This window comes from Bos indicus, chromosome X, assembly GCF_029378745.1.
Source record: "Bos indicus isolate NIAB-ARS_2022 breed Sahiwal x Tharparkar chromosome X, NIAB-ARS_B.indTharparkar_mat_pri_1.0, whole genome shotgun sequence".
NCBI lineage: Eukaryota > Metazoa > Chordata > Mammalia > Artiodactyla > Bovidae > Bos > Bos indicus.
The window spans coordinates 140033873-140054257 of NC_091789.1; the positions used below are offsets into that span (position 1 = coordinate 140033873).

Below are 20385 nucleotides of genomic sequence, written 5' to 3' on the forward strand. Positions count from 1 at the left end.
AAAAAGTTGGCTTAAAACTGAAAATTCAGAAAAGGAAGATTATGGCATCAATTTGCTTCATGGCAAATAGATGGGGAAATGATGGAACAGTGACTGACCTTACTTTCTTGGCCACTAAAATGACTGAGAACGGTGACTTCAGCCATGAAATTAAAAGACACTTACTTGCTCCTTGGAAGAAAAGCTATGATCAACCAAGACAGTGTATTAAAAAGCAGAGACATTACCTGGCCAAGAAAGGTCCGTCCACTCAAAGCTATGGTTTTTCCAGTCCTCATGTATGGATGTGAGAGTTGCACTGTAAAGAAAGCTGAAAGCCAAAGAACTGAGGCTGTTGGACTGTGGTCTTGGAGTAGATGCTTGAGAGTCCCTTCGACTGCAAGAAGATTGGAAGAACTGATGCTGACACTGAAATTCCAATACTTTGGCCACCTGATGCAAAAAACTGACTTGATGGAAAAAACCTTGATGCTAGGAAGGACTAAATGTCGGAGAAACAAAAAGACGACAGAAAATGAGATTTCTAGATAGCACTATGGATTTGCAGGGCATGAGTAAGCTCAGAGAACGAATGACAGGGAAACCCAAAAGACTGCAGTCCATGGGGTTACAAAATAAGAGAACACGACTGAGACAATCAACTGAGCAGAAGAAAACCTAACACACTGAACAAACATAGAAACCTGTTACGTATAACAGCCCCAGAAAAAATAACCCCTGTTTCAAAACTTTCGTCTGTTTTTGTATACAATGTTATTGGCTTTGTTCATTTCACAAAGCCTCCAAAAATTATGAGCAGCACAGCCTATATTTCTTCCGAGGCTTAGCCAGAAGCCAACAAAAAGACCCACCTTGAGTAAGAGCACTCCTAAAACACTTAGGGTGAGGAGTGTCAAGGGTAAGTCTGGGTCAAGAATTTGCGGCAGATCTTTTCATTTAAGTGCGTGAAGGTTCACTCATCAAAATATTATGTTTAAAAGAAATCTATGATGAATTAAAAGAGTAAATTCAATCTATATTGCGTGCAGTGCATGCTGGTTATGCAAATGAATGCTGAGTCTCCGCCCCCGAGATTCACGCCTTTCTCCGCCCCAGCTCCCAGGAAGCCAGCTTCCCGTCCCTTGTTCCCAGGCCTCTGACTCCATGTTTTCTCCTCCTCAACACTCTGAGTCTGATTTCTTCTCAATAAGGATTTTGTTGACAGCTTAAGATAATGATATATGGGTGCTGGATTTGACACAGAGAAGGTTCACTATAATGTTGAATCAAAGAGAGTGCTGAACTTCCTCAGTCGTGCCCAGACTATTTGCGACCCCATGTACTACAGCCCTCAGGGCTCCTCTGTCCATGGAATTCTCCAGGCAAGAATACTACAGTGGGTAGCCATTCCCTTCTCCAGGGGAAGCTTCCCCAGGATCAAATCTGGGTTTCCTACTTGGTAAGCAGACTCTTTACTATATAAGCCATCAGGATGACTCTAATCATTATTAAAAAAAAAAAAAAAGTGACTGCCAAAATAGGAGAACTGAATCATCAGAAAAGACCCTGATGCTGGGAAAGATGGAAGGCTTGAGGAGAAGGGGACAACTGAGAATGAGATGGTTGGATGGCATCACCACCTTGATGTACATGAGTTTGAGCAAGTTCCAGGAGTTGGTGATGAACAGGGACCCTGGCATGCTCCAGTCCATGGGGTCGCAAAGAGTCTGACACAACTCAGGGACTGAACTGAACTGAACAGGGCATGGCTCATAGTTTCATTGAGTTAGACAAGGCTGTAGTCCATGTGATCAGTTTGAGAAGTTTTCTTTGACACTGGTTTTCATTCTGTCTGCCCTCTGACAGATAAGGATAAGAGGCTTATGGAAGCTTCCTGCTGGGAGAGACTGACTGTGGGGAAACTGGGTCTTGTTCTGATGGGCAGGACCATGCTCAGTAAATGCTTAATCCAATTTTCTGTTGATAGGTGGGGGCTGTCTTCCCTCCCTATTGTTTTACCTGAGCCCAAACTAAGGTGGAGGTAATGAAGATAATGGCCACCTCCTTCCAAAGGTCCCAGGCAGGCACTGCTGCACTCAGTGCCCCCAACCCTGCAGCAGTACACCGCTGACCCATGCCTCCACCAGGGACTCCTGGACACCCACAGCCAAGTCTGGGTCAGTCCCTTGTGGGGTCCCTGCTCCTTTCTCCCGGGTCCTGGTGCACACAAGGTTTTGTTTGTGCCCTCCAAGAGTCTGTTTCCCCAGTCCTGTGTAAGTTCTGTAGTCAAATCCCACTGGCCTCCACAGTCAAATTCCTTGGGGGTTCTCAGTTCCCTTGCCAGATCCCCAGGTTGGTAAATCTGTTGTGAGTCCTAGAACTTCCTTAACAGTGCAAGAATTTCTTTGGTATGATTGTTCTGCAGTTTGTGGGTCATCTGTTTGGCGGCTCTATGGTTGGGGTTAATGGTGACCTCCTTCAAGAGGGCTTATGCCACAGGCTGGGTGACCAGGGCTCCTGAACCCAGAGCCCCTGCCCCTGAGGCAACCACTGCTGACCCACAATCCCTCCACAGGAGACACTCAAACACAGTTCTGGCTCAGTCTCTGTGGGGTTTCTGAGCTCTGCTGTGTGCAAGGTTTTCTTTGAGCCCTCCAAGTGTCACTGGCGGGTATGGGATTTGATTCTAAACGAAATTTCACCCCTCCTACTATCTTGTTTGGTCTTTTCCTTTGCCCTTGGACGTGGGATATCTTTTTTTGGTGGGATCCAACATTCTCCTGTTGATGGTTGTTCAGCACCAAGTTGTAATTTTGGACTTCTCCCAGGAAATCTTCGGCCAGATTCCCATAACACTGAATGGAGTTTTCCAAGAGATATTTTGGTGCCAGGAAAGATTGAAAGTAGGTGGGGAAAGCAACCACATTGCAAAAAGCAATTAGATGGCATCACCAACTGAATGGACATGAGTTTGAGCAAGCACGGGTGTTGGTGACAGATAGGAAGGCCGATTGGATAAGACAAAGCAAATGAACTGAAAAATTTTCACAACCCAGGGATGGAACTGGGTCCTCCTATATTGGAATACACTTTTTTTTCTTTTAACTGATTAGGGCCACTCTGATGGCTTAGACATTAAAGAGTCTGCTTACAATAAGGGAGACCCAGGTATGATCCTAGGGAAGCTTCTCCTGGAGAAGTGAATGGCTACCCACTGCAGTATTCTTGCCTGGAGAATTCCATGGACAGAGGAGCCTGGAGGGCTCTAGTCCATGGGATCACAAAGAATCGGACATGACTGAAGCGACTCAGCACAGCACACAGCACACATGGTACTGTTATTCAGTGTAAACTGCCTAGGACAAAGGACTGTGGCAGCATATTCATGTGCTCATTCACTAATTAAGTATTTATTGAGCACCTATTATGTTACATGTGCAACATTTTAAAACCCTGTTGGTACAACAGGGACAAAACAGATGATGCCCTGCTCTCATGGGGTTTGCATTCTAGTGGAAAAAACATATAACAAATAGTAATGCAATATATTAGGATGCCATGTGTGCTATTGGTCTGCACCGCACAGGCCTGCAAACCTTGAAGTTGCTCAGAGACAGTGACAAAGATATTGGTGGTTTATTGGACAGGCGATCTTAAGCAAAGTGCCCTGAAGTAACACCCTACTGTTTGTGGCAGGTAGCAACCGGGATGTGGCAGCAGTCTTCACTACTCAGGGTAGTCAGAGGCTACTGTTCATAGGGGGCAACTGATGTCAAGTGGGCTCATCAGTAACCAGGGGCTAATAAGCTCTGTAATGAAGAGGATTGGGTAGTCATGTGAGTGAAGCAGGGACTGGTGGGGAAGGGGGTATATAGAGAGCAAGAGAACAGCTACCTTGAATCGCCTGACCATAAAGGCACTTTCAGATCAGATCACATCAGTCGCTCAGTCACTATATAGAAATGTAAAATAGCAGCAGCGGTACCAAGTGACTTGTAGAGAGGGGACATCTGAGCAGACAGCTGAATAGAGACAGTGGCGTTGGGGGCAAGTCTCTACAGGTCTCTTGCATTTCTGCCCCACTTTTAAGCAAAGGCATTGACAACTTTTGTTCCAGATTATCTTTCCAAGGATGTCTGTAGAGCAAACTGCCCTTGGAGTATAGAGATGATCTCGCCCTCTGAGGCTAAGGGCAGATTTATTTCCTGACCAACTAATAAAGATAATGTCCCCCTCCAGGGCAAAGTTTGGGCAGATTCGCTTGCAGCCTAGTTAAGCGATTGGGGATTTCCTAAACTTAGTTCCTCAGCTTTGACACAGAGCCTCTATGTTACAGTGGGCCTTTGGGCCCACTTCTTATCACCTCATGGAACTTGAGAAACAGGAAGCTCCCACTGCTGGCTGTGTTTGTCTCTGTTCTGCCCACCTCTGGGAAACTGGCGGCCAACTTGGTGGCTTATAAGTAGGGTATTTCTTAGACTACTCAGTTTTTTTTTGGGGGGGGGATTGCAATTTTATTCTATTTTTCTTGTCATTGTTGTTCTTTAGTTGCCAAATTGTATCTGATTCTTTTTACGACCCCATGGACTGTAGCCTGCCAGGCTCTTTCCATGGGATTCTCCAGGCAAGAATACTGAGCAGGTTGCCATTCCCTTTCCAGGGGATCTTCATGACCCAGAGATCGAACCTGTATCTTCTGGCAGATGGATTCTTTACCATCTGAGCTATCAGGGATGCCCCTTTTATTTTTTAGTGAAGTATAATTGATTTACAATATTATATTAGTTTCAGGTGTATACCATAGTGATTCAATATTTTTATAGATGATACTCCATTTAAATTTATTGTGAAATAATGGTTATATTTCTCTGTACTGTACAATATATTCTTGTTGCTTCTTTATTTCATATGTAGTAGTTTGTATCTCTAAATTCCATACTCTTATCTAGTGGTGTTTTTTTTTTTTTAATTGAAGTATACTTGATGTACAATGTTGTGTTAGTTTCAGGTGTACAACACAGTGACTCAGTTACACATACATTTGGCCACTCAGTTTTGACAATTAATTTGGTCTCATAGACACTGCAGGAGGCCCTTGGTTACTAGGAGCCCCTACCAAACCATTATTTCAGCACATGCTCAAGATCGCCATCTTGGTGAGATTAAAATCAAGAGTGCTTTGAAACAGAAACAACTGAGTTAAAAAAAAAAATTCTTCCAGCTATTACTAAGCACTTCAAAGCACTCTTGATTTGAGGGAAGGCAAGCATTAAGCATCATCTAAATAGATGGTAAAGAGTTCACCTGCAGTGCAGGAGACCCAGGTTCTATCCCTGAGTTGGGAAGATCCCCTGGGGAAGGAAATGGCAAGCCACTCCAGTATTCTTGCCTGGAGAATCCCATAGACAGAGGAGCCTGCCAGGCTACAGTCCATGGGGTCACAAAAGAGTCGGACATGACTAAGCAACGAACACTTTCAAACATCTGCTGGGTTAAATAAAGGATGTGCCATGGGGTCCCACAGAAGGCTTAAAACTACTTATCTTATCAAATGTTGTTATTAGCTATGAAATGAGTTCCAGCACATATTCTTTGCTATTAGCAACAGTTACTGTTTTTAACAACAGAGGGACAATATAATGAGATTTAACCATCAGAATTTCCCCCAGGTCTTTCCAAATTCGTAACAGGTTCAGCTGTATCTACTTGGCACACCTCCAAAGGGGAATAGGATTAAGATAGCCTTGTGTATCAGACACATTACAACTCTCTATGGACACAGTGCTCTCTTTCCAGGAAAGCCCAGCATTTTCCTGTAGTTTTAAACTCAAAATCCAGCCCCAATAATGAGGAAGAGATGTTGTTATACAGTTGTACAATCGCATAGAATATATCACACCAAGAGTGAATGCTAATGTAATCTATGGACTTTGGGTGATTATGATGTGTCAATATAGGTTCATCAATTGTAGCAGATGTCCCACTCTGGTGGGGGTGTTGATGATGGGGAGGACACGCATGTGCGTAGCCAGGGAGTGTATGGAACCCTCTATACCTTCCTCTGTGAACCTACAACTGCTGTTTAAAAAACTGTCTTAAAAAAAATCCAGCCCTACATGGAAGAGGGGCTAGACCAAGTGAGCAATGATTTGGCCAACTCTGAATTAAAGACTCAAAGAGAAGGCAAATCAGCTTGCAGCTTATTTTCCAGTCCTCATCTTATTGGTCCAGTAAGCTCATAACAATGATTATGGTAGCACCAGGGTGCTGGAAATTCACACTATACCACATTAACTGGCATCAGAGACATGTCTCCAGTGCCTACCCCTCCCCTGCACATCCCAAATCACCCTGCATTCACTGTGTGCATTTTACAAATTAAGGGTGATGATCAAGAGGCAAAAAGGCAGGCAGCTAGAAGGGCTGGAGTGAGCCACAGCAATGTCACTGAGCCCCAGAGGAAGCCTTTGTGATGTTCCTGATGGAGTGAGGCAGTGTGAATGTTTAACAGTTCGATTGAGGTATAATTTCAGAAATACCATCAGCTTCTCCCATTTGGAATGTACATGTAATGACCTTTGGGAGCCATCCTGAGTTGGGCTACCAACCCCACAGTCCTGTTTAGGGACACTTGCGTCACCCTGCAGAGACCCCTGATACCCATTTCCGGTCACCCCACGCCTAGCCCTGTCTCTGTAGATTTGCCTTTCTGGATGTTTCACACAAATGGAATCATATAATATGAGCTCTTTGTATCTGGCTTCTTTCAGTGAGCATAATGATTTTAAGGTTCATCCATGGCAAAGTAACATTTTGCTACAAGGAATTTTATGTCCAATCCTTAGGGTTCTTAACAAAATTCATAAACCACAGACCATGCAGCTCATGAGAAGCAGAGTTTGGGTTATTCTCCTTTCCTTTTGTTTTCTATTCCATAAAATTCCTTAATAGCTCAGAAACCGTGGGGACATGATCACAACCTAAAGTTCAAGGATCTTATTACAGAGTTGGTGCCATCACATACAAGGGCCAAAGAGGGTGTGTCAGAGTGAGTGATGTAGTGATCTATGTCTTCCTGATACAGAAGTGCCTTCATCCCAGAAGATACCTTTGTAAGAATGGGTTTTGAGTGATCATCCCCTAGATACCACTATCCTCTGATTCCATTTTAGTTAAGTGATTGGATTCTTTCTTCAGGATAAATTGTAGTATAAATCCTACTGGATTTCACGATCATTTACATGGACAAAATAATGCTTTCCCCTTACACTCACATACAGCCTTTTCCACTATGGATTGTTTCACTTTTTTGTAGTTGTAGCCATGCCACCCCGCTTCCCTAACCCCGACCTGCCCACACTCCCACATTGCATTCCTCTCTTGTCATCTTGGTTAAGCTGGGTGTTAAGAGTCTCAGTGACTTACTTATGGTAGGCTAACAGATTACATGTATGTACATTGTATCTTATTTTTAAAGAATTTTCCTTCTAAAACTGAAATCTGTCTTATGCATCTATACATTTTATACACCAACCAAGTGGCAGATCTGGATAATTCTTACTGTAGTCGGATCCAGCTTTTTGTATCCTCTTCCTACTTTGATACATAGAACACCAAGGAAGAGAGCATCACCCTGTGTTCATGAGGACCCTTGATTGTCAGAGAGGGTAGCTATGAAAGAACCTATAATAGTCAGCTGAGGTCTAAGGAATCCCAAGGAAAACAATTTGTTACCCTTGTGTTGTCCTGTAGGTAGGGCCAACAGCCAGCCAGTCTATATAAATAACAACCAGGAAGACAAGAAATCAATCCATTCTGGATTGATTTATTGTCTGGAATTTACTGTCTGGAATGTTTCTCTGTCTGTCACATTGGCCTGAGTTAGCCTTAGAAGATGGGAGATGTGGCCATCTTGGAACGACAACATGAGGTCTGATTTAGATGCCAGTGTGGGTAATTGTCTATGCAAGCAAACTCAGGAACTGGCAAGAGGCACAGAGAGGTGGCATAACTTGCCCAAGGTCACACAACTGGTTGGGATTCAAATCCATGACAGGGAAGAGCCACAGGCCATTCATTCAAGGACAGTCCTGTCTCTCTGCATTGCTAAAGGGGTGACACAGAGGCCAGAAGGGCAGAAGCCACCAAGATGGACCAGCAGAAGATCAAGGCTCAGAGTAGCAATTCCAAGGAGAACTCAGGATGTTGGGAGGGTCAGAAAGAGAGTGAAGAAGGGCTCCTAGCTAAAGCAAGAAGAAAATGCTACAATGGACCCTCCAGAAATTGACTGATTTCTCTTGAGGGAAATTTCAAAAGCCAGGGCAAGTGAAGGAGAGGAGAAAGGGCTGGCCAAGCTGTGGTCCAGGCCAGCACTTGGGTGACTCCTAGGAACAGGGATGTTGACTGGGCCAGAGCTTCTCAATCTGTAACATGCACCAGAATCACTGGGGGATCTCTAGTGCAGATTCCAGTCCAGTGGGGCCCAAGACTCTGCACTTGTAACACGCTCCAAGGTGGTCCATGTACTGAACTGAGGAGCAAAGGACTAGGCTGATAGAAACTTGTTGTTCAGTCGCTCAGTCATGTCCAACTCTGTGACCCCATGGACTGTAGCACACCAGGCTTCCCTGTCCTCCCCTATCTCCTAGAATTTGTTCAAACTCATGTCCAGCGAGTCCGTGATGCCATCCGAACATCTCTTCCTCTGTCATCCCCTTTGCCTCCTGCCGTCAAATTTTCCCAGTATCAGGGTCTTTCCAAATGAGTCGGCTCCCAGGTGTATTTCCAGCTCCGAGCTTGGGGCCTGGCATACAGTAACCACTATCCCTGTTCTTCAATCATTGTGTTTCTAGATACACTTGCTTGTTTTTCACGCATTTTGGGTTGAGTTTTCATTTGCTACCATCAGATGTGGGGCTTTGCTGGCCCTGCTGTGATCCAGATTAGCACTGTAAAATGTGGTCAGGTGCGTTCACCACAGTTCATGTTCTGGGCCAAGTTCCTTAACTGGGCTTAAGACCACCAGAGTTCCCGTTTGCGAGGCATTAAAGTGACTTAGTGAGCAAGCCCATTTGAGGGTCCTGTCTTGATTTTCAGCCATCACACAGCCTGGCTCAAGTGCAATCAGAAGTAACAGTTGTCAAGCTCACAATTTGTTCAGGCTCTTGCTCTTGTCACTGACCTACATTCCTCATCTGGAAGTGGTTTAATTTCACCTGACATTTGTTTGGAGGAGGTAGCCGAGTGGTGTCAAGGCAGATGGCTCCAGCCCTGTGCTGGAGAACTCTAAACAGATCCGCCCTGAGGGACTTGTTCTCAGCCTTTTGAATTAAGCTTTGGGGTCGAGTGCTAGGAGACAGCCCTGTCCTCTGGCATTGTGTGCAAGAAACAGGCTGGGGAGGAAGAAACCATGTTTATTTGCAAATGAGGAAGCAATAGCAAGAATGACAGAGATAGACAAGCCGGAGTGCAGACACGGTCATTGTGACCTCAGGGCCCACAGCCTTAGAGACAGAAAGTAGCTAAGAATTACAGACTGAACAGGCCGAGCATTTTGCACGTCGGTGAGCCAAATCATACTCCATTATCCTCATGAAACTGTCTAATCCAGTAGCCACTACCCACATGTGGCAATTTAAATTTCAGTGAATTAAAGTGAAATAAAGGTATCTGGTTCTCATGTCGCACTAGCAACGTTTCAAGGGTTTCATAGCCACAGGTGGCTGGTGTCGTCCATGTTGGATGGCATGGACATAGAATGTCTGCCTCATTGCACAGACTTCTGTTATCCAGCAGACGTCTAAGTATGCAGCAAAGTGGTGTCTGTGCTCTCTTCTTTAAATATGCCCCTGGAGCCTTCTTTCTGGTCATTTTCCAAACACTCTGGGGGCACCTTGCCAACTGAGCTCAGCTCTCTGAACGGAATGGAAGGGAGCCAGAAACAGCTAAGCCGACAATGACCGTCAAGTGCAAGCTCATTATTTTCCATGTCTTTTATTTCCAGCCACCCCCTGCTGCCCTTACCACCTGCTCACAGGGTGTCAGTAGCCCTGAGCAGCTCACATGCTGTTTCCACCAGGACACTTCACATACTTGAAAGCAGGACTTCCAGACTGAAGGAGAACCGAACACTTCTGTGATGAGGTTTTAACAGCTTCTCCATATGTGAGGCTCAGGCCATTCCTCTGGGGACTGGCCTCAGATGTTATAGTTTCCAGCGTTTTGAAGCAGCTTATGGTGTATTATAAAGGATCTCACCAGAGCAAAGAAGAAAATGTGCCCAGATTCAAAGCAGTTATTTATAGAATGGCCATTCTCTTATTTTTAAAGAAAATACATGTGCCATATGAAATACATACCACCATGGTCAGGAAATAGGAATAAGAAGAAGGAATAGAAGAATTGATAAAGAAGAATTGTTCCTTTTTAAATGTTATTTTTCTTAAAATATACTTTATATAACATATAACATGCATATGTGTATATATATGTATGTATGTGTGTTTGGTGTATGCAAAAAATTGTTTGTGTCTGGGTTCCCCGTTAATGTCAAGAAGACCCTAGAGACAATCACAAATCAGACATCCACAGGGACCCTGGAAATCTAGAAAGGATCGTCAGTTTGGATGTAGCTGAGAAAACAGCCCTGTTATTCCAGTTTCCCCAAGTGATTCCATTTTGGAAGGCCCTAGATGAAAACCATGTGGAAGAGACACTGACAAGTAAACTGTAGTCTGGCCATGGACTCCACGTCCCCCACTAATAGTCAGCCATATTCCTATTAAATTACCAAATATTTCAGCAGTATATCCAGGAAGCAGTAGTGTCTGTCTGATGTTTTGTTTGTTTATAGCAGGCTATCCTTCAAGAATGGATCTAAGACAAATACAAAACATGACATACTCTTGAAACTTATCATTATAAATCTACTGTTCACTAGTATACTTGTTATACATTGTGTTTAATGTATTGATTGTTATATCTCAGAAGAATCCATTGAACAGTGTTTAAACATAAGAGACAAAGTTCACTTTAAAAATAAGTGGAGAGACTTCCTGGTGATCTGGTAGTTGGGACTTCACCTTCCAATGAGGGCGATGTCAACAACAACAACAACAACAAATGCACAATGTGAGTGTTGCGAGTTAAGTTTTATTTGCAGTAAAATGAGAACTGTAGCCCAGGAGACAGCATCTCAGATAGCTCTGAGAAAGTGCTCCAAAGGAGCAGGGTGAAAGGTCAGTGTATATGTGATTTTGGTGAGGGTGGAATACATGCAATCGAGCACATATTTTTCCAGAAGCTTTCTGCTAGTCATGAGAAACAGTCATCACCACGAAGGATTTCATACCTTTCTAGATATGAGGATGTCGACCTAAAAGAAAAAAATGCACTACGTGAGAGTTGGAAGTTAAGTTTTATTTGGGGCAAAATGGAGACTGCAGCCCTGGAGGCAGCACCTCAGATAGCTCTGAGAAACTGCTCCAAAGAGGCAGGGGAGAAGGACAGTATATATGTGATTTTTGGTGAAGGGGAAATCCATGCCATGAAACACTTTTTCCAGAAGGCTTCTGCTAGTATTGTGAAATCTTCACTAGTCAAGAGGAACAGTGTCACCATGAAGGATTTTAGTGGTTTTCTAGATATGAGGAGATGCAAGAATTGGGCTCATAAAATCAGCTCCTGAGAATATCTAACTATCTGAAGACCTGTCCAGCCACTTTTCCCAGAGCACAGAGGGCCTCATGTCTGCTCTCCACCCTGAACCTTTTCGAGGGTGTTAGAGGTCAGCAGCTGCAGTAGCATGATGTAATCCTTGTAGAGACAGATGGCAAGCACCCATGGCAAGTGCCAATTTGTAGTTGACAGGGATGTGGGCTTGATCTCTGGTCAGGGCTGGGATCCCCTGTGCCTTGCAGCCAAAAAAACTAGAACAGAAACAACAGAAGCAATCTTGTAACAAATCATTAAAGCCTTTGGAAATGGTCCACATCAAAAAAAAAAAATCTTAAAAAAGAAGTAAGTGAAGAAATTGGGCAAAAGCAAATAGAGTGAATTGCTCAATATAATTAGTTCTAAATTTCCAAACAGCCAAGACAAGAAGAGAAACACAGGCAGTTACGTGATCCAGCATGCATAAAGCATAAACTAACTCTTAAGGTGTTCTCTTCTCCCCAGTCCTAGCAAAGAGTATAAAAATGAAGAAAGACCTTATCAATGACCCCATGAAAAAATTATTTGGTATGTTTGTTCTTCTAGTAGGCCAATGTAAATAAAAAAGCAATTCTGAGGCAAAGAGCTTAGGTATCAAAACACTTTTGTCTGGATGAGAATCTTTCTTACGGATCCTTTTGTCCAAGGATAAATGGTAGAGGTGTGGTTCTTAGAATAATTGGGAAAATGATCCAGCTGTTGGAATCAGCTGGGGATCTTTTCAAACTCCATAAGCACTTCCCTATTGCCATCCTCTCTGAGATTTACTAGGACTCTTGGATTGTTTTTAATTGAAATAATATCAATTTACAATGTTGTATTAGTTTCAGGTGTACAGAAGAGTGATTCAGATATATATTCTCTTTTTACATACTCTTCCAGTATAGAACTCTAGGATGTTTGTCCTGAAATTTACTAAAAATGAGCCTGAAGTGTATCATTCCTGTGTGTTGGGGCAGGAACCTCATGGAGAATGGAGGTTGTGGCGAGAGGGTCATCCGGAGCAGACACAAAACCACCTAGGGAGCGTTCTCCATGAACTGCCTTGATGTCACCCTAGACCTGGGAATCTGTGTCCCAGATGGAGCCATGCCCATGTGTTCTTAACTCCCTTACCACGTGGTTCTCATGCAAAACTCCCTTGAGAAGTGCCAACTACAGCAATGGATGCTCCCCTAAATATTTTTTCTCAAGAAAAATTTTCAGAAAGACTGAATTCCAAGCTATAGTCCCTAGTAAACATACCCAAAATGCCACTCCTCTGTCATTTCAGTTGATCAGTCCTGTGATGGATTTACCAGTTAGCTCATCCAAACATGGAGGAGGTGTCTGCTGATTAAAGCAGAGGATACCAACAGAGGGGCATTCCTAACAGGCAGTCTTCCTCCTCTGCCTACTCATGTGTCTGAACACAGGTAAGATAGTCTGTGGGTCAGAATCCAGATTCCATCTGTTTCCTTAGATCCTTGACCTTTAGAGGTGCCCTGTGGTGTGCAAATCGACTTCTGTACCTCCAGGCCTTGCTCAAAATGCCACTGATGGAAAGACATGATATTTATATTGTATATTTGATGCCTGAAAAGAAAAAATCTGATATCTAAAATATTTTCAGCGTTCACCGAATTGATTTAAATTAACTTTATATATAACAGTGATGTGAATGACATTCACTGTTCTCAGACAACACAGATAGAGGAACTACCCATCTGGCCCAGATAATTTGATATGCCTTAAGATTCCTAAACCAACATGTTTGAGAAGAGTCAATGTCATTCACATCACCATTATTATATATAAACATTATTACAAAATATTACATATCTTATTATATATTATATGTTTTATATTACATATATTATTATAAAAAGTATATGTAATTATATACATATGTATTAAATTTTATTAAAATTTAATTTCTAAACTATAAAAAGAAGAGGATGAGGAGAAAAACAGCACAGGAGTGGCAGCTGTGGTGGCGCAGGGGCGACTGAAAGGAGCTACCCCATGTCCAAGGTAAGGAGCAGTGGCTGCACTTTGCTGGAGCAGCCGTGAAGAGATACCCCACGTCCGAGATAAGAGAAGCCCAAGTAAGTTATGACCAACCTAGACACCATATTAAAAAGCAGAGACATTACTTTGTTAACAAAGGTCCGTCTAGTCAAGGCTATAGTTTTTCCAGTGGTTATGTATGATGTGAGAGTTGGACTATAAAGAAAGCTGAGCGCCAAAGAATTGATGCTTTTGAACTGTGGTGTTGCAGAAGACTCTTGAGAGTCCTTTGGACTGCAAGGAGATCCAACCAGTTCATCCTAAAGGAGATCAGTCCTGGGTGTTCATTGGAAGGACTGGACTGATGTTGAAGCTGAAACTCCAATACTTTGGCCACCTGATGCAAAAAGCTGACTCATTTGGAAAGACCTTGATGCTGGGAAAGATTGAGGGAAGGAGGTGAAGGGGATGACGGAGGATGAGATGGTTGGATGGCCTCACCAACTCAATGGACATAGGTTTGGGTGGACTCCGGGAGTTGGTGATGGACAGGTATGCCTGGCGTGCTGCGGTTCATGAGGTCGCAAAGAGTCAGACATGACTGAGTGACTGAACTGAACTGAACTGAGGAGAAAAAGAGTAAAAGGAGAGAAAAAAAGGACAGAAAAGCCCTCAGTTTGCTGTGGAGGCAATGCAAGCTTGGCCCATTCCTGACAGACACATGAAAAACTCCAGATATTTCTTCTACTCTGCCCCAGTCTGTGAGCGTCCCAGAAAGACTTTCATTAGGGCTCTTCTTCCCTTTTTGGTACCCAGTTTATAAAAACATTCCTGAAAATGAGAGTAGGGCATACATAACAGGGAGGTAAGCACAATGGAAATTCAGCTCACTGTGACTGGGTGAAGGGACGTTGATCAGAAACTGGTTTCTTGCCACCAATAATGAGCGGCCCTGAACTTGTAACAAACAGCCTTTAGAAAACTAAAAAATACCCAGTGGAAACAGTTCACTCAGCCACTGACCAGTAAAATTTACCTGGTTTTCACTGCAAACTCATTTTCACTTAAGAAAAAAGATGGATCTGATTGGGTTTGCCTTTCTATTTTAGTTCCAATAGCTAAGTAATATCTTGAGATTAGAGTAGTATGTTTTCTTTTTTCTTTTTCTCAGGCTTTATAAGGAACTATGAGAACCTACATCGTTAGCTGGGAGGTTATTTCTTTTAATATTTTCATTGCAGGCAGATTCTTTACTGTCTGAGCCACCAGGGAAGCCCCCGATATTTTTGATGCATGCTAAGTTGCTCAGTTGTGTCCAGCTCTTTGCAATCCCATGGGTTGTAGCCCGCCAGGCTCCTCTGCCCATGAGATTCTCCAGGCAAGAATACTGGAGTGGGTAGCCATGCCCTCCTTAAGGGGATCTTCCTAACCCAGGGCTCGAACCCATGTCTCTTGCATCTCCTGCATTGGGAGGTGGGTTTTTTTTTTACCACTAGGGCTACCTGGTAATTCCAGCTTATTGACAGAGGAGGTAAGGGGAGATGGATTTCATTCTTTTATTCAAAAGGCAGGCCTGGGATACTGGTGCTACTTGCATTGAATATTCCTGTCCTGAAAGGTGGATGGAAGGACATTCCATCACGTTCAATTTCCTATTTCCATTTCAAATACAATGATCTGGTTTTGATGGAAGACAGAATAATTGTTCTTATACCGTTCGTTAGGAGTTATCTGAAATTTCTTATTTTTACTACCTTGAAAATTGGAAGGAAAAAAACTGTAGGAATGTTGTAAATATGTTGGCATGCTTGCATCTGCTTTTGTACTTTTGAAAATTTTCATTAAAAAAAAAAAAGACTTGTGGGGAGTTTCATAGTGGTCCAGTGACTAAAGTCTCCACACTCCCGATGCAGGGGGCCGGTGTTCGATTCCCGGTCAGGGAGCTAGATGTCGCATGCCACAACTAAGAGTTTGCATGCTGCAAGTAAAATTTCATGTGCCTCAACTAAGGTTTAGTGCAGCTAAATAGGTAAATGGGTGGATAGATAGTCAGACTTCTGTTCTGGCCTCCTACTTTCTAATATTGCAAGGAACTGTGACTTTTGCACAAAGTTCAATAAATATCTTTAAGAAGATTTAACAGTATACCTCCAGGGCTAGGATTTCTATTTTTAAAAATTTTTATTGTAAGATAAAGCATAAACACAAGAAATCACATAGAGCAAACATATGTCTTAGTGAAGTAGTGTAAGTCAAGCACCCTTGTGCTTGTAACCATTACCACATCCAGAAAGATTTTTGTGAGCCAACCCAAAAGCCCCTTCTTTGTACCCAGTCCTCATCTCTTCCCACCCATTCCCCATAAGAAACCATTTTGGCTTTTCTAGTAATCACTTCCTTGCAATTTTTAATAGTTTTGTTATCCAGATACATGTACCTAGATATTATATAGTTTTGCTAACATTTTAAAATTTGATGGCTTTTGTATCTCTTTCAATCTATAAGTTCCCTGCTCATTCTTTCTTTTGCTTATAATTTATCTGATGAAGTTCATAGACTATTTGAACAGTCGTGTTTTGACAGCATGGCATTTGCTGATGGCATACTCGTGGTTTCCAGCTTTCCAGCGGGGTGCCAATGACCCACACTTCCTGTCATTCATACACTTGTATAGTCCCATCCTACATGGCATCAGGGTTGGTCTGTGTGACCAACAGAATACAGCCAAAGTGATAGTGTGTGGCTTCTAAGGTTTTGCCATCAATGACATTGTGCTGTGTCTGTTTTTCTCCTTTAGATTACTCAGCAGGAAATCAGCTACCACGTCATGAGGACCTTTAAGCAGCCTGGGAGTGGCCCATATGAGGAGGAGCTGAGGCATCCCACCTACAGCCAGAATTAACTTAGCTGCCATGTGAATGACCCACCTTGGAGGCAGGTATTCCAGCACTGGTCAGGCCTTCAGATTACATCTGCCTCAGCTAACATCTTGACTGTGACCTCAATGTGTGACCCTGAGCCAGAACCACCCTGCAAAAACACTCTAGAATTCCTGATGCAAGGAAACTGTGAGTATAAATGTGAATTGTTGTCTTAAGCCACTATGTTTTGGGGTCATTTGTTACACAGCAGTAAATAACTAACACAGCACTCTTGACTCACGTAGGTCAGTGTATTCCTCTGTCTTCCATATTTCTGCAATTCAGCATCTGGATCCTGAGATTTGTCAGACTCAAGTCACTTCTCTTTGGCCCAAACTATAGGATGGAGAGGTGTTTTCCTGTCAGGAGGCCCATAGTGTCTGTCTCTGTTTTGATGACATAACCAGCCATTGATGTCTAACACCTATACATTATCTGTGTATTCATCAGGGGTTGCAAAATGGTTATTTTTTAACTTTATCCATTCTTTTTCACTTATTAGCTGGAATACATTTACAGAGAAAGATTTTCCTCATTTACTCTCTGTTACCTACCAGTATAGTTCATAGATGTTTACTCTTTGGAAGAAAAGTTATGACCAACCTAGACAGCATATTAAAAAACAGAGACATGACTTTGCCAACAAACATCTGTCTAGTCAAGACTATGGTTTTTCCAGTAGTCAAATATGGATGTGAGAGTTGGACTATAAAGAAGGATGAGCACTGAAGAATTGATGCTTTTGAACTGTGGTGTTGGAAAAGATTCTTGAGAGTCCCTTGGACTGCAAGGAGATCCAACCAGTCCATCCTAAAGGAAATCAGTCCTGAATATTCATTGGAAGGACTAATGTTGAAGCTGAAACTCCAACCCTTTGGCAACCTGATGCGAAGAGCCGACTCATTTCAAAAGACCCTGATGCTGGGAAAGATTGAGGGCAAAAGGAGAAGGGGATGACAGAGGATGAGATGGTTGGATGGCATCACTGACTCAATGGACATGAGTTAGAGTAAACTTCGTGAGTTGGTGATGGACAGGGAGGCCTGGCGTGCTGCAGTCCAAGGGGTTGCAAAGAGTCAGACAGGACTGAGCGACTGAACTGAACTGAACTGAAAAGTTCATAGAGGAAAGGTCAGATAAATCTCTGATTCACTTCATTTATCATTTTTAAGACTACGAATTAGTGTCCTATCCTCCTATAAAGGTGGAAATAACCATCATCATCATTCTGAATATTATGAACTCATGTATTTAAATATTTGATGGATTTCAGTCCATGGCAATTAGTATTATTCTAGAGCTTATATTTGGCCAGTGGGAGCCTCATCAAGTTGATTTCTAAGTCGTCTGATATGATCCTGGATGCTTTTGAGAGTGTCCTTGCTATCTGGTGTCAGAAGATGTTCCAGACTCTGTTCTGTCATGTCAGCCTTTTGATAGAGATGCTATTGTCCAGAAACACCTGAAGCTCTCACCTGGGCCCCCAATACCTGTGGCAGCCCCCATAGACACTTCCCAAACCAGAGCCAATAGTGTGGCTGGACCAGCCTTTGTGGTTCTTATGATTATGAAATGTACCTTAGCACCAAGCCTCAGGGAACTTTGAAGAGTGTGATTTATTACTCACAAATCTGGGAAGGGACCTAACATGCCCAAGGACCATACAGCCAGATCACAGGTAGAGAGAGGAGGGGGAGGGGGTGCAGACCTGGGGCTCTCCCTTTATTAGGGTCTGAGGGTAGGAATCTAGGGTTTCAGGGATTCACTCTTCAGTGGCAGATGGAAAGCATAAGAGTGGCAGTGAGGGAGTGTGAAGGGAGAAATGGGGTCACTCAAGTGGTCAGTTGTCTAGGCCACCCAGGGCCTTTCTAAAAGGTGAACTTCACGGGTTGGGGTGGCCTGACTCCTTGTCTAATTGGTTTATTAGTAGCTTGTGTCATTCAACTGGCACTGTGTTTATTTGAGATGGTGGTCTTTTTTTTTTTATTATTGGAGAATAATTGCTTTACAATGTTGTGTTGGTTTCTGCCATGAAAGTGAAAAGTGAAAATGAAAGCCGCTCAGTTGTGTCTGACTCTTTGTGACCCTATGGACTATACAGTCCTTGGAATTCTCCAGGAATAGTGGAGTGGGTAGCCGGTCCCTTCTCCAGGGGATCTTCCTAACCCAGGGATCAAACCCAGGGATCAGGTCTCCTGCTTGGGAGGAAGATTTTTTACCACTGAGCCACCTCCAAAGCCCCAGTTTCTGCCATAGATCAACATGAATAAGCCATAGGTATACATGTGTCCCCTCCCTCTTGAACCTTCCTCCCACCCCATCCCACCACTCTAGGTTGTCACAGAACACCAGGTTTGAGCCTCCTGCGCTATGCAGCAAATTCCCACTGTCTATCGATTTTACATATGGTAATATGTATGTTTCAGTGCTACTCTCTCATTGCTTCCCACGCTCTCCTTCCCTCATCATGTCCGTAAGTCCATTCTCTATGTCTGTGTCTCTATTCTTACCCTGCATATAGGTTTATCAATACCATTTTTCTGGATACCATATATATAGGTTAATACATGATGTTTTCTTTTCTCTTTCTCATTTACTTTGCATAACAGGCTCTAGGTTCATCCCACTCACTAGAACTGACTCAAATTTGTTCTTTTTTATGGCTGAGTAATATTCTGTTGTATATATGTACCACAACTCCTTTATCCATTGAGATAGCTGTCTTTGAAATGGGTACCTTGACAATCAAGAGCCTTATGTCAGGCAGTTATTGTACAGGTTCATCTTGTTTATTTCCTGGACCAGACTTGGAGTCAGTAGTTTCTCCAGGAAGTCCTAGGGTTTTTTTAATGAGAAATAATTAATTAGTCTAGTCTGGTCACTGGGGATATTCATTGCTATGGAGTCAGTCACTGTTTCAGTCCATTTCAGTGACTCAAGCCTGGGAGTAGGATGGGGTAATCCATACATGTGCACACACACAGAAAATCTCATGAGCTCATAATGATACTTCCAATTCAGATATAAGAATACAGAACTTTGACATAAGCATTTCTAGATTACATTTATAACTCCTTTCTTCCACACCAAGCATCCTGGTTTTCCAAGACTAGGACATAATGGAATTAGAATACCCCAAATGTAATCTGTAATCGTTTGCTTTATCTCCTATTATACATCAAATGACCTCAAAATAACAGTCCTCACACACCCACCAATATGATTATTGAAACATTAAAAAAACCCACAAATGCTGTCTCCATTTTCTCCCAATTAAAAAAATAGTTGTGCTGTACCTTGTCAGAGCATGCAGGCCTTACATACAATACTCTGTCACTCCATCACATTAGCTCTCCTTTGATCGGCTTTGTCTAACATAGGAATCAGTAATTATGTGGCTGTTAGATACTAAAAATGTGAGACTAAAGAATGGAATTTTATTTTACTTTATTTTATTTTAATTAATTTTAACTTAACCTTTTGGCTTTGAGCGCGTGAAACATTGCTAGTGAAACTGATGAAATAAATTTCTTCTTTTATTTTCATTTAAATTACAATTTTATGTGCAGCTAGTAGCTACCATATTGCACAGCACAGATCTAGAGAGAGAAAGAGATGAACAAGTCTACAAGGGTATCAAAATAAAATAAAAACTATAAAGATAAACCAGTCCATCCCAAAGAACTCACAAGTGAGTTTGAGCTGGAATGAAGTGGTGCTCAATTCTCTGAAATAGTTGATGACCTGAGATGCCCAGAGCCTGCCCCCAAGTAGTCTCATTCAA

The 20385-nt window shown here is 42.7% G+C and overlaps 1 protein-coding gene across 1 annotated transcript in view; it reads left to right on the forward strand.

Annotated features, from left to right (window-relative positions):
• LOC139181612 (probable ATP-dependent RNA helicase DDX53) overlaps nucleotides 1-16582 on the forward strand; it is a 32793-nt gene extending 16211 nt beyond the window's left edge. The window contains exon 2 of the mRNA XM_070785100.1: nucleotides 16478-16582. Coding sequence (XP_070641201.1) covers nucleotides 16478-16582 — 105 coding nt within the window. The remainder of the gene's footprint in view (nucleotides 1-16477) is intronic.
• The last annotated feature ends 3803 nt before the right edge of the window (nucleotides 16583-20385 follow it).